The 14,736-nt window shown below is 37.0% G+C and overlaps 1 protein-coding gene across 1 annotated transcript; it reads left to right on the top strand.

Moving 5' to 3' along the window:
• The first annotated feature begins 438 nt into the window (after positions 1–438).
• Positions 439–13,349, top strand: LOC109087313 (thimet oligopeptidase-like). The gene is given in 14 exon segments (XM_042766006.1): positions 439–592; positions 1,444–1,650; positions 3,146–3,294; positions 3,545–3,652; positions 3,748–3,850; positions 3,965–4,125; positions 4,688–4,823; positions 8,258–8,624; positions 10,337–10,399; positions 10,401–10,536; positions 10,625–10,811; positions 11,620–11,748; positions 12,803–12,939; positions 13,020–13,349. Coding segments are annotated over 14 exon segments (2,058 nt in total). The 5' UTR covers positions 439–579; the 3' UTR covers positions 13,182–13,349.
• The last annotated feature ends 1,387 nt before the right edge of the window (positions 13,350–14,736 follow it).

Genomic DNA, 14,736 nt, shown 5'->3' with positions numbered 1-14,736 from the left:
CTTGTGTTGCATTTCAGGGCAAACCAAAAACATGTCGAACAACAATATAAAATGTGGGAAACTATTAATTGTTTATTCTACAATTAATTGTATTACAAATTATACTACGACTGGAAAATACTGTAAAGTGATAAACTGTTCGGCGTGATGACGTTTAATGTCTCGACCGCGCCTGTAGTCCTATTTAGCAACTTCTTAGCAACCGATTTTTTTAAGAAACGTAACAGTTTAAAAAATCACGAGTTGGGTGTGACTGGTGTGTTTTATGTCTTAGAATAAAACGTGACAGTATCTTGAGCACGTGTGATCCACGGACCTTATTTTAGGGATTTAACCGAAACCCCATCCAAAAAACCCATTGACTCTGGGACGATGGAACCAGAAGTGCTAAAATGCTAACTCGCTTCCGGGTTTTTGCCTACAAAGTGACATCATAGTTCCACCAGTCTACGGTTGCAGAAGTCTTCAACCAATCGCGGGCTCCACAGAGGGTCATGTGACCAGAGCAGGACGCGTGAGCGAACGGTTATTAGAGGTTCTTTGAATCGTTCACGCACGCGGCGACTGACTGAGTGGAAAATGGCACCTACAGGTAAACGCGACGCTAAAAAGAGAAGCATGTGTAATACCGCTGGAAATATAAGAACCTTAACACAATTGTCTGCCTTTTAAACGAAGCCTAAGTAGTGCGGGTGCTGTGTTTGTAAGTTAGCTCGTTTGCGGTCAGCTGGTGCCGCTAAGCTCCGGTTCTGACGCTGAAAACACGCGTCACTGACAGGCCGAAGTTTCACAACGCAAGAGATTCGTTACTCATGATGGTTTCTTTCATGTGTTCTTCTGACGCGGCTCCTCTCTTTATAATGCTGGTTTATGATTAGCTGAATCACATGCGCTGTGTTCAAGTAAAGCATGATTAGCTGGCAACTTTTTTTTAGCAACTCATCACATCCCCTCAACAATATCACTCACAATGACTGAATCGAGCAGAAATCAATGTTCATTTTGCGCGAAAAGGGATTGCAATAAACCTTATTTATTCTACTAGAAAATACATATATTTAATTCGCATGCATGCATGTATGGAGATAGAAATCATTGAATTATGTTTTATTAAAATATTTTAAGTTGAAATTCCAATATCATGTTTTTTAATTATTAATAATAATAATAATAATAATAATAATAATAATAATAAACTCATTTAGTAACTAGCCAAAGAAGTTGACACACGTCTTAATTCATTCTGAATCTACTGTATCACCAGATGGCAGAGCAATCATAAACCTGAAAGCATGACTGGTTGATGGATAAGTTGTTTCAGGAGTAATACATGATATGGGTCTTGAAACGTGTTCAGTTTATAAATCCCATTTAAGTTCAAGGTGATATTTTATGGTTCTGTTATTAAAGTCAGTCTAAGCAATGCCGATTTTGGATGTTCAGGTGAAGTTGTGTTTGGCTCTGGGGACCGGGTCTGTGATGACAACCGCTTGCGCTGGGATCTCAGTCCAGACCAGATCCTGCAGCTGACTGAAGAACTTATAGCCAAGACCAAGAAGGTGTATGACGCGGTGGGTGCGCTGGACGTGGCCAGGGTCAGCTATGAGAACACCCTGAAGGCCCTCGCTGATGTGGAAGTGGAGTACACAGGTATCGGTTCATACGTTTAAATACACTTAAAAAACACTGTCGTGAACAAACTACTGCATACGGTCTGTTGTCTGATTGAGTTTATTCCTTCGGTAAAATGCATATTAGTATAATTCTAAAAATGCCCCTCTTCAAAAGTTAAGAATAACTTTTATATTGTTAGTTAAATTTCAAGATGAACACTTAGTGTACTGCAGCAACTTCAATGTACTTGATTATCCATACATCAAAAAGCATATTGAAAGCAAATCAAATATACGTTTGCATCTTTCAGTCATCACAGAGGATTGTTTTTCCTTCTCAAGTATGAGCTCCATTATTCTTCAGTGTAACACTATAGAGGCATAAAAAGCTAATGCTCAGTATATACAGTATAAACTGTTGATTGTCTAATTATATAATGGGTATCATTTAATTTATAACTTAATATATTTGTTGTTGTTTATTCATTGTTGCAGTTATTTATTAATTAATTAATTATTATTAAATATTGCTTTGGTATGTTGTACACACAGTTATTTACCCCGTTGGTGTCAGTTTAAAAAAAGTTAAACACAGGTCTTTTGGGGACAAATATGTCTGTCTCTACTGAAAATTAATTCATTTTCAGAATTTGAACCCTTTAAATGCAAGTTTGTTTACATAATGCCACTGTTTTTTTTATTTTAAAAAAATCAATTTTCCATATGCTAAATGCTAATAAAAAATAAATAAAAAATTGGCCTTTTTCAGCAGAAGCGGAACAAGTAAGCATAAAAAAATTGTGAATGAAAGCCTATTAATGAAGAATGTTTGGTTTTTATGCTTGTATGCTACTGGTAAATATTGCATTGTTTTAATGGGTCATTTAATGGGACATTTTTGTTCTTAAAGTACCTCATGTAAAATAGATTAATGAAAGAAAATGAGGGTGAAATTAAAATTCTAATAAAATAAAAAATGTTGGCTTAATTTTATGCCATTTGGAATAATAGCCAAAATGCTAAAAAAAAAAAAAAGGGACAAATGTCCCTAAGGATGCACAAGGGTTAAATTTTATGTAACATGTATTTTACAAAATATTTACTGATGTTAATCTGCTAAGTGGTTATTGTTTGTTTTAGATCAATTTTATCCTAATAGTTCAGTCCAGGGGTGACATTTACAAAGAAACATACCAGGTTTCTCTGTCTACTTTTGTAAGCACCATCAAAAAAAAAAAAGTCTGAGCGTGCAGGAAAACTGTGTGTACTGGTATACGCCATTCAGCACTTTTTGCATAATGACACGCTGACCAGCTCGTGCGTTCCACTGCACTTCACCATTGTTCAGGTGTCACATTCGCTGAATTTTAATTCCTGCAAACCAAAAACTTAAATATGCATCTTTCTATTCTTCTACTTTATATTTGCTCAGTAGATGTCTTGTCGAATTCATATGCATAGAATCTCTGAGGACCTGCTGATTAAATTAAAGTATCAAAAATGACCGATTATGATTGTGGTTTTTTTTGCAGTTCAGAGGAACATGTTGGATTTCCCTCAGCATGTGTCCCTCTGTAAGGACGTGCGCACGGCCAGCACTGAAGCCGATAAGAAGCTGTCAGAGTTTGATGTGGAGATGAGCATGAGGGAGGATGTTTATCAGAGAATCGTGGCTCTGGAGGTGAGCACTAACACATCTCTCTCAGGAACTGAGCTCGGAGACACCTGAGCTAACCTGCTAACTGACTTTAACAAATAAGTCACACATTAGTGTGTTGTTCCACCAACTTTTGCATAACATCTTGTTAGGAATGATATTAAAGCAGTTAAAGATTATTGTAAATGCCTAATTTCTTGAATCAACTGAATGTATGTTTTATGTCTTGTCATTTTTATTTAATATATTATTATTATTTTATTTTTTTAAACAGGAGAAGCTCTCAGATGAGAGTTTAACCCCTGAGGCCAAGCGTTACATGGAGAGACTCATAAAGCTTGGCAAAAGAAACGGCCTCCATCTTCCCAAAGACACACAGGAGGTCAGATATTAAGATCTTCCGTTCAGTTTGTTGTGTAACAGTAGCACAAGCGCTCTCTTCCAGCTTGTAACAGAGTTTTATCTTGCCTGTAACAGGAGATCAAAAAGATCAAGAAAAAAATGAGCACTCTGTGTATTGATTTCAACAAACACCTGAATGAAGATACAACCTGCCTCCATTTCTCTCGAGAGGAACTCGGTGGGTGGTACTTTGGTTTCAGAAAGACACTGAGTGTTTACGTAAATGGCTATTTTTCTTCTTTTACATGTAGCTTTGAAAATAAGAGATGATGGGTGTTAATGCTTTTATTAGGGGGGCTCCCTGAGGATTTCCTCAACTCTCTGGAGAAGGATGAGTCTGGAAAACTGAAGCTCACTCTGAAATATCCTCATTACTTCCCCACCATGAAGAAATGCTTCGTCCCAGAGACACGGAAGAAATTAGAGGAGGCTTTCCACTCACGCTGCAAACAGGTCAGATATCCCAGAAATCACCTGTTAACCAACTATGAGGGCGAATCGTTCTCATAATGTTACTGTAATTAGGGCTGCACGATTATGACAAAAATCATAATTGTCGATTATTCCCTTGAAATTGTAATTGCGATTATTAATTACGATTATCACATTTTACATTGAATGATGTTTATACCATTGTTTGATGCAACTGCATGCCATATTTTTATATGAAAACAAACAAGCTGAAAACACTAACTGAAAAACCTTTAGTGCATTTCTATAGTAATAAGCCTCAAATGTCAAATATACATCTGATTGGTTTCTTTAAAATATAAAAAAAGTTGTAAAAAATATGAATGATATTATAATGTTATACTAAAACTAAAACAATGGAAAGACCCTTAAGATAACATGTAGAAAGAAAAAAACATATCTTAAGTGTGCAGAATAACATAATTGGATTTTGATAGTTTGGAAAACCCTTAAGATAACATGTAGATTGTGGCATCCATAATTGTAATCGCAATTAGAAATTCGATTAATTGTGCAGCCCTAACTGTAATGTTTCCCCCGACAGGAGAACTCTACTATCCTGAAGGAGCTTGTAGAGTTGCGCTCTCAGAAGAGCAGCCTGCTGGGCTTCAGCACTCACGCCGACTTTGTGCTTGAGATGAACATGGCCAAGACCTCCAAGACGGTTGCAGCTTTCCTTGGTAATGACTGATATCTTCACATGCAAATTTGCTCAGAAGTAAAAAGACAAGAATCTCACATTTCTAAAATAGCAAAGTTGAGACTAGAGCTGAAACTCTTCAAATGTGGTTATAGTTTGAAAAAGCAAGCCTTTGAGAAAATCTTTATTTATTGTAGCAAATTAGCTCAGATGAAATGTATGTTAATAATTACAATTAATTATAATTACAGTTATTTATATCAGCTGCCAGTAGTAGTTGTAGCAGAATTAATATTACCATCAACTAATCTGTTCGTCCAGCGAACGTTGTGTAATTTCATATCAATTTTAAGAAATTATATTTTTATGGCCATAGAAAATAACTTTTTTACAGTAATAGCTAATAAGGACATGTAACAAGATCGGATCGTAAAAGTGACATTGATTAATAAACAGTGACAGAATCTGAAACTCATGTAATTTGAGTCCAAAAAGTTTTAGTAACTAAACACATAACTAGTCTAACAAACATAAACACACACACACACTGGTTCATGCATACAAAGGGGAGGTCAAGTGGATGAATGAAACCATTAGAGAAACCAGGGGGGTATTCCAGAAAGCAGGTTATGTGACATACCCGGGTATGTTTAAGAGTAAGTAAGCGGATAACCTCAACTTTCGGTTCCAAAAACGGAGGTAACTTTCAGGGTATGTTAGTAGTCATAGCAACTCACTCTCTGAACTTAACCTGCTCCGGAGCAGCTTCTGTTCCAGGGTTAGTTCACTTCAGCGAGCCTTCAGTGGCGTGACAGATAGCACACAACATTATATAATATTACAATATGTAATATAGCCTATTATATATATTATATGTATATATGTATATTTGATATGTTAATGAGGAAGCACTAATATAAGTAATAAATAAGGTAATATATTATTCTAATATGATTATTTCTTTTATTGGCATATATGAGTTATCTGTATAAATTATAAAACACTATGACAAGGTAATGTTTAACTTATATATATTTATTTATTTTATTTATTACATGTTATATTATCTCACACATGGAGCGCCATTTTCTATAATGTCTAAATTTTAAATCAAAATACATATCTGATATGACTTCATGTATAATTATCATAAAACAAACAATATAATTCACATTCTCAAGAATTAAAGATTAAATGGAAAAAAATTAAAATGATTGCACAGCCATCAATTAGGTGGCGATATGCACTAAACATGTAAACAACTAATGGACAAGAGAAGAAGAAAGAAACGGCATGGCGCGCTTTTTCTTAGCGTCCGTTTCTATAGTGACTCGTCGATTCGTCGCTCTGTTGAGAATGTCTTGAGTCTTAACTAGGAACATACTCTGAGTTGAATGAACTTACTCCCAGACGCGTTTTAGGAACCACATACCTCAAGTAAGCAAGGTTTGGGGTTAATCAACCGAGAGTTCAGGGTTTAGTTCACGGTAAGTTAACCCTGCTTTCTGGAATACACCCCAGAAAATGCAGCTATAGAAAATGAGTCTGTTAACCGTCTGAGCAGAAACCATCAGCGGGGTCTACAGCTTATTCTTACCATCTGTTTCGCTTAAAGGTGCTGTGTGTATATAGGATTGACACCGAGTGGTTGAACTAGGTATTGCAGTCCAAATTCAAAATATTGGAGAGGGTTTTTTAATACAGTTGAGTAAACTGCCATTGGGTGGGTTTCACAAACCAAAACAGAGACCGACATTCCAGCCCGGAACGCACATTTTCACAGGAGAATAACTGACTGTAGCATTGTTTTTCAGTTAAACAAGTGTGTAAACTTAGCATGTTTCTTAAATATCTGCAAACATATTATAGTATTTTTATGCTTTAGTAGAGTCAAAAACTTACATACAGCACCTTAAAATGTACTATATTTGCATCCGGATGCAGTCTCAGATGAAAGTGTTGATGGTTTGAATGTTTGTTGGTGTTGGAGTCGCGAACACGTTCTTCTGGGGTTTGAAGAGTGACGAATTCCAAAGATGTTGTTTGACTCTGTGGTGGTTGGGAGAGTTTTCTCCCGGGTGGAAAGTGAAGACATGGCTGTAGTCGAGGCCTCCCGGACACGGGGGAAGTCCCACAGAACGGATGTCTGAGAGACAAGAGGATAAGAACGCGGTTCTGGTCACGGATGTGAGGCCTTTTAACTTCTGTGGAGGTCACACCTCGAGGGGTCGGTGAGCCAATGGTGACAGACTTTTGGAGGCAAAGTTTACGACTCTTTGTCTTCGAGCATGGTATTTAGCACATGTAACTGGATTGGATGTTGATGCAAAAAAAAAAAAAAAAAGAAGCTATTAAAGATTCTTAAAACACTAATATGTTACATATGTATCAACATATAGTATACACTCTCATTTAGATCATCAGAATATGAACTTGTAGATACCAAACATACTATAGGTGAGGTTATATTAGCTAAGGATTCTATCATAATGCATGCATTAAACGGTATACAATACAAAAGACAATATACAGGAGCATAATAATACACACAATGATGGAGATATGCATGTTAGTTTTTTGATGGGTTTTACTGTGATTTAATGAGAATTATTATTTTTTGGAAGGTTTTGGTTTCGGTTTTAAAGTGACTTCCAGTGGGCCATAAAGCCAGCCTTATGTTGTAGTGTGTCCTGGCTGCCGTGTGCAATCGTTCACAGACATCCTGGCACCCAGTCTGGTTGATTATTTGTTAAGTATATAACAAATATATGTCTGATTTGTCCAGCCGATACATTATTTTTTTTTTTTTTTTTTTTTTTTTTTGGTAAAATTATGCAAATTATTATTATTTTTCCCAGCAAGGATGCATTCACTTAATTAAAAGTGACTGTAAAGATATTTACAATGGTACAAAATATTTCCATTAAAAAAAAAATGCTTTTTATCTTTCTATTTATCGAAAAACCCTGACAAAATGTATTACAATTTCCACAAAAGCAGGACAACAGTTTTCAGCATAATATAAGTGTTTCTTGAGCAACAAATCAGCATATCATAATGATTTCTGAAGAATCATGTGACGGTGAAGACTGGAGTAATGAGGCTGAAAATTCAGCTTTGCATCATTTAATACATTTTCAAGTATATTAAAAACATAAAACTGTATATTGAAAACAAAATCTTACAAACCCCCCAAAAATTAAATTTCCAAATGTACTTCATTTAAAATTAATAATTGTAGTTTTAATTTATTTAAAAAAAAAAATAACTTGTGTATATTTAAATTAAATTGTACACATTTAAATTGTTCTTAAAAAATCTTACAAACCCAAACATTAGAATAAATAATAGAATAAAAAAAGTATAAATATAGTAATTTTATATTATATTCAGCTGATTGGTTGAATTCAATAATTTATCTTAATTAATCTTTGCTTAACCCTTTGTCTTTCCATTATCCCCTGCACACTGTAGAGGATCTGGCCCATAAACTGAAGCCCCTGGGAGAGCAGGAGAGGGCCGTGATCCTGAAGCTGAAGGAACAGGAGAGCCAGAAGAGGAATCTGCCCTTCACTGGAGAACTGCACGCCTGGGACACACGCTACTACATGACCCAGGTGGAGGAGACCCAGTATGCAGTGGACCAGAACCAACTGAAGGAGTACTTCCCAATGGAGGTGGTGACCAAGGGGCTACTGGACATCTATCAGGAGCTGCTCAATCTCAGCTTCCAGCAGGTGGAGGGCGCACCTGTCTGGCACGATGACGTTACACTGTACTGCGTTAAAGACCGCACCTCCGGGGAGGTCATTGGCCAGTTTTATCTGGATCTTTTCCCCAGGTGAGTATGGTTCTGGTGGTCATGCTGGGGGATCTGAATCTTTTTCTCAAATTGGGCTCCAGGGGCTGGATTCATGAAAACATTCTTAGAAATACAATTCTTATATGAATAAATATTATATATGTGACCCAAGGACCACAAAACCAGTCAAAAGGGTCAATTTTTCGAAATTGAGATTTATACATAATCTGAAAGCTAAATAAATAAGTTTTCCATTGATGTATGGTTTTTTTTTTTTAGGATCAGACAATATTTGACCGAGATACAACTATTTGAAAATCTGGAATCTGAGGGTGCAAAAAAATCTAAATACTGAGATAATCGCCTTTGAAGTTGTCCAAATTAAGTCCTTTGTAATGCGTATTACTAATCAGAAATTCAGTTTTGCTATATTTACGGTAGGAAATTTACAAAATATCTTCATGGAACATGATCTTTACTTGATTGACTTTTTGGCATAAAAGAAAAATCTATAATTTTGACCCATACAATGTATTTTTGGCTATTGCTGCAAATATACCCCAGCGACATAAGACTGGTTTTGTGCTCCAGGCTCACATATTATATATTATATTAATCTTATATAAATGATTAAGACAACAGGTTAAGTAGAAATATCATGAATATATAATATAGTGCATATATTTATCAAAATCCTCTCTCTAGAGTTATTTTACTAGTTAACTAAAGAGCCATAGACATGTAGCAATCTGCCACATTAAAGAGCATCAAAACAAGATTTATCGTTTGAGTTTTGTTATAAAATTGACAATTCGAAAGCAAAGACGTTGTCATATCAGAAGACAAAGTACAAACAAAGCACAAATATGTTAAACTGAAGTTCTGTTCAGACATCAACTTAAATCAGCATAGACAAATGATCTTAGTTCATCAAAATGATGATGGATTAAAAATAAAAGAGAGAAAGACACAGTGAATCACCCCACCGGAGGATCGCTATTTATTGGAGGCTGGCCGAAACAAATATTTTTGGTTGGCTAAATATTGTTGCATCACTATTTGTAGTGATTTTCATTGAGTTGAACAGCGAGTCTTCAGGAAATAACCGCCATACAATCAAATAACACCAAAGCCTTTCATTTTGTTCTTATGAAAAAAAAAAGAATTGTTTTAAGAATCATGAATAGTACAATAATATAACTTCTTGGAATTTATCTTAAAGGGATAGTTCACCCAAAAAGAAAAAAAAATTGCTGTTAATTTACACACCCAAGATATGTGACACTTTTTTTCTTCAGCAAAACAGTAAAGAAGGTTAACTGAAACCGTTTTCCTTGCTAATTCATATAATTGTTTCACTTCATAACACTTTAATGTATCGTCAGGAGCCACATGTATTGATTTGGTCTTGTCTTGTGTTTTTTTTTGACACTCAAAAACTGGCAGCCATAGATGTGCATTGTATGTATTGCCAAGGAAAACGGTTTCACCTAAAAATCTTCTTTACTGTTCTGCTGAAGAAAAAAGTGCCACCTACATCTTAGATGGCCTGAGGGTGAGTCAATTTAAAAGCGTTTTTGGGTGAACTATCCCTTTAAGTGATTATGTAACTTATTTCTTAAATTTTGTGAATCTGGCCCCTGTATCCTGAGGGTCTGATTTCTGAGACGTAGAGCCCATTCTCATCCTGAGTGCAGAGCTTCAGTGGCAGTTCAGCTAGATTGATTGCTAATTCTTCATGATCTCTGTAGGGAGGGGAAGTATGGCCATGCCGCATGCTTTGGCCTGCAGCCCGGCTGTTTGCTCCCAGACGGGAGAGCAGATGGCTGTGGCTGCCATGGTGGCTAATTTCAGCAAGCCCACCGCTGACGCTCCGTCCCTGCTGCAGCACGATGAAGTGGAAACGTACTTCCATGAGTTTGGACATGTGATGCACCAGCTTTGTGCTCAGGTCTGAATTTAAGATTTCCATGACATTTAGGCTGCAACTAATTTGCAGTCTGTGAAGATTATAGTCAGATGTTCTTCTGTGTGTTCAGACCAACTTTGCGATGTTCAGTGGGACTCATGTGGAGAGGGATTTCGTGGAAGCTCCGTCTCAGATGTTGGAGAACTGGGTTTGGGAGAAGGAGCCCCTGCAGCGCATGTCCAAGCACTACAAAACAGGAAACCCCATTCCAGAGGAGCTTCTGGACAAACTCATGAAGTCTAGACTTGCTAACACAGGTGACCATAGAACACACACTGGTCACTATCACAAATAATATCTTAAACTGATCGCACACGCGCTATAAGACAAATGTTTACTCACACCTTCTCATTTTGAACCAAAAGAGAATAATTGTCTTTATAAGCTGTTTTTCACAATGTAATAGCATTTACATTTAACCATTATTCATTGAATAGAATAGAATAGGATGAAATGGAATAGAATGGAATGGAATGGAATGGAATGGAATGGAATAGAATGGAATATAATAGTTAAGTGGGGGGGGTTAAATAAGACAAGAGAAGGTTTTGAAAAGTGTGCGCGAGTCAGAACAACTGTTAATTTTGTTGTGGTAGTATGTCATTTACAGAGAAGGAAGAGAGGAGTGACTGATAAAAACTAAGGTCAGTAGATTTTTATTTATTATTATTTGTTCCACTTCCTCTCTGCAGCCCTGAGTCTAGAGCCGTGTTCATGGAGAACATCGGACAGCCAGGGAGCAGAGGGGCTGGTCTGAATGAAAGGGGCAAACGTTGCCTAAGCAAGATGTTCGAGTGGAGCAAGAGTGTCAGTAGCAGTGTTCATGTCCAGAGCTGAAAACTGAGAGGGTGGAGGAAGTGAGGATGAAACCGTAGAGGATAGGCGAGAGGGAGAGAGTTGAGCGTAGGTTTAGGTTATGCCGAAAGGTGACTGTGGAGGAGTGATAACACTAAAACTTTCTATTCTGGTTTGTGACACCCACTTTTCACGATTTAAAAAAAAGTCCCATCTTTAAATATCTAATTAAATCCTCTTGCTTACTAACCTCTTCTTCCTGTTTTTCAGGGCTGTTTAACTTGAGGCAGATTGTTCTGGCAAAGGTGGACCAGGCTTTGCACACAAAGAGTGGGCTCGACCCGGCCGAGGAGTATGCCAGACTTTGCCTGGACCTCCTGGGAATTCCTGCTTCACCAGGTAAAATGAGATTCAGGTCTCAGTAACATGCACTGAATTGGCTTAAAGGGCAATTTTTTGTAACAATTTTTCATTGAACCTTTTCAATAAATGGACTGTTTACTAAGGAAAATGACGTGTTCATTAAAATACTCCTTAATGTTGCAGATGAGCTATTAAATTATGATCACCCATCTAATAATCTGTAGGATCTATTTTAGGCCACAAACCATCAGCCACACCAGGAGGCATTGAGTTGAGAAGGTGGCTAAAGTTCTCTTAGGGTATCTGGTACCATAATGTCGACAGGAGGTCCTCCAGTTCCCGTACATTGCGGTGTGGTGGTGATGTAGCATGAACTTGCTTTTCGATTGGGTCCATGTCATGTCAGGTGAAGTTGGATGGCATTAACAGAAATTCACCATCATGTTCCTCAAACCACTCCTTGAGGATTCTGGCAGTGTGGCATTGCGCATTATCCTGTTGGTAATGGCCATCACCGGCAAGGAACATGAATGGGCGCACTTGGTCCACAGTGATGTCCAGATATCTGACAGCTGTCAGGGATTGTGCTGTTGGGATAATGGGGCCTAAAGTGTCCCAAAAAACAACACCCACAGCATAACCAGCCCATGTCCGCCCAACAGGAGCGGTGTGTCCGTGCTCAGCCATCAACGTGATGCACCAGGAATCTTGATTCGTCAGACCAGTCCACTTTCTTCCAATCTCAGTGGTCCAATCTCAGTGGTCTTGGGCCCATTTAATGCGTTGTTGATGTATGCTTGTATATCAGTATAGATAGTAATACAAATGCTTTTAATAATACTTGTTATAAATGAAAAATGCCATGCACAGCAAATTTGTTAGGGTGTTCACATATTGCATATTTTTTTCCTAACACAATTATATGGTGAAATGGTTCCCATGGTGATACTGCGTGAATGTGAATATCATGGTTGGAAAGATCTCTCAGCCAATCGGATTCAAGGACCAGAACAAACTGTTTTTGTTATTAGCATCTCCTCATTCTCATTTGAATTTTGTTATTTATTTATTTTTTCCGGTGCTCTTTCAGGGACAAACATGCCTGCTACCTTCGGTCACCTGGCAGGAGGATATGATGCTCAGTACTATGGTTACCTGTGGAGTGAAGTCTTCTCCATGGACATGTTCTATGCCCGCTTCAAACAAGAAGGCATCATGGACCCTAAGGTTAAATTAACCTACAGTGCTTGTGAATCCTTTATGTAAATGTCATTTGGATGTCTAACTCCTGTTTCTGCGTTTAACAGGTGGGTCTGGACTACAGGAAGTGCATTCTGAAGCCTGGAGGATCTGTGGATGCTGTTGACATGCTGAAGAAGTTCCTGGGAAGAGAACCCAAGCAGGATGCTTTCCTCCTGAGCAAAGGACTTACGGTTGAGCTGGAGTCGGGCAAGCCATGCGCCTGCTGACTGCCTAAATGTAGGCTAAGCCCTTAAAGTCTCAGACTGATACCTCCTAAAAAAAAACCCTACACTTGTGCAAAGAGCTTTCATTATGACGGTTTGCAGCATTGTTTTAAAATGGAAAATTGTATTGAAATCTGTCCGAAACCACAACAAAAAAACATCCACAAATGACACTCTTGTTGCGTTTTAACTGTTATCTGTGGAGCATAATGAATTCCCTGTGGAAAATGGCAGGGAACTGCTTCAGTGCACATCATATTACATCAATAACACATCATTGGGATGATGTCACATACGGGATACCAGCCACACGATTAACAGCCGGTCACCCGGACAGTGTTATCTCTGCGTTTTAATGGGTTAATCTCACAAACATATTTCTAGTTGTGCTCGATTCTAAAATGTTTATTTTCAATTTGTGTGCAGTCTCTATAAAATACTACAAAAAATGTTTATCCAGTAATAACAAATGATGGGAAAATCATGAAAATGCATTAGTGTGGAATACAGTATATGTAACCCTAATCTGCAATGTTTCTACATTTATTTTTATTTTGTGGAGGAAGGTAGAATTAGGGTCACACTTTATTTGGGGAACAATTCGCATTATGAACTATGACTTTTGCATCAGCAAATTCTTAATTTGTTGCTTATTAATAGTAAGGTAGTTTAGGTATGAGGTAGGATTAATGGATTTAAAATAGGGTCATGCGGAATAAAACATTAATATTGCTTTATTAGTATTAATAAACAGCCAACATTAATAAATTGTGTAGCTGGTATCCAGTCACATACGGGATACCAGCCACACGATTAACAGCCGGTCACCCGGACAGTGTTATCTCTGCGTTTTAATGGGTTAATCTCACAAACATATGTGCAGGTCACAGTCCACCCCAAAATAAAAACAAGAAATTATATTTTGCATAAAGATGATTTTTCTTTTTTTCTATCCTTTATTTTTTTCCACCTTTGGTTTTGTAAAGCCATATTAGAACACATTTGCCCACCAAGATTTTACATTACTGTAAAGCTGGACATTTGTCTTGAGTTTATTTTATAATTACCTTTTTTCTTAATGGCCATTCTATAAACTTATAATACACTAAGGGGTAACACTTCATTTTGATAATCCACTGTAGACATTCTGCTGATTCTAAGTAACTTTATAACTACACATTAACTAGCAGTCATTAAAGTATCTGTAGACTCTCGTTAATATCTGCTAACACTTTATTTTGATAGTTCATCAACAGACATTCTGCTGACTATAAGTAACTTTGACTATATGTATGTCAACTTATTCTACTAACCCTAACCTAACTGTCTACTAATGCTGTATTGATCACTAATGGGAGTTAGTTGACATGTAGCTGCAAAGTTACTTATTAAATTTAGTATAATGTCTAAAATGGCCTTGACTATTAAAATAAAGTGTAACCCAGTAATGTTTACAGTGTGAATTTTTAAAATACAACAGTACAACACATACTACCTCACTGTATAAATAGTACATTTTAAATGTTACCATTTCTGTTATACCATTAGTGTTATTTTT

The sequence above is a fragment of the Cyprinus carpio genome, chromosome A11 (assembly GCF_018340385.1).
Source record: "Cyprinus carpio isolate SPL01 chromosome A11, ASM1834038v1, whole genome shotgun sequence".
NCBI lineage: Eukaryota > Metazoa > Chordata > Actinopteri > Cypriniformes > Cyprinidae > Cyprinus > Cyprinus carpio.
This window is presented reverse-complemented; position numbering and strand designations above follow the sequence as displayed.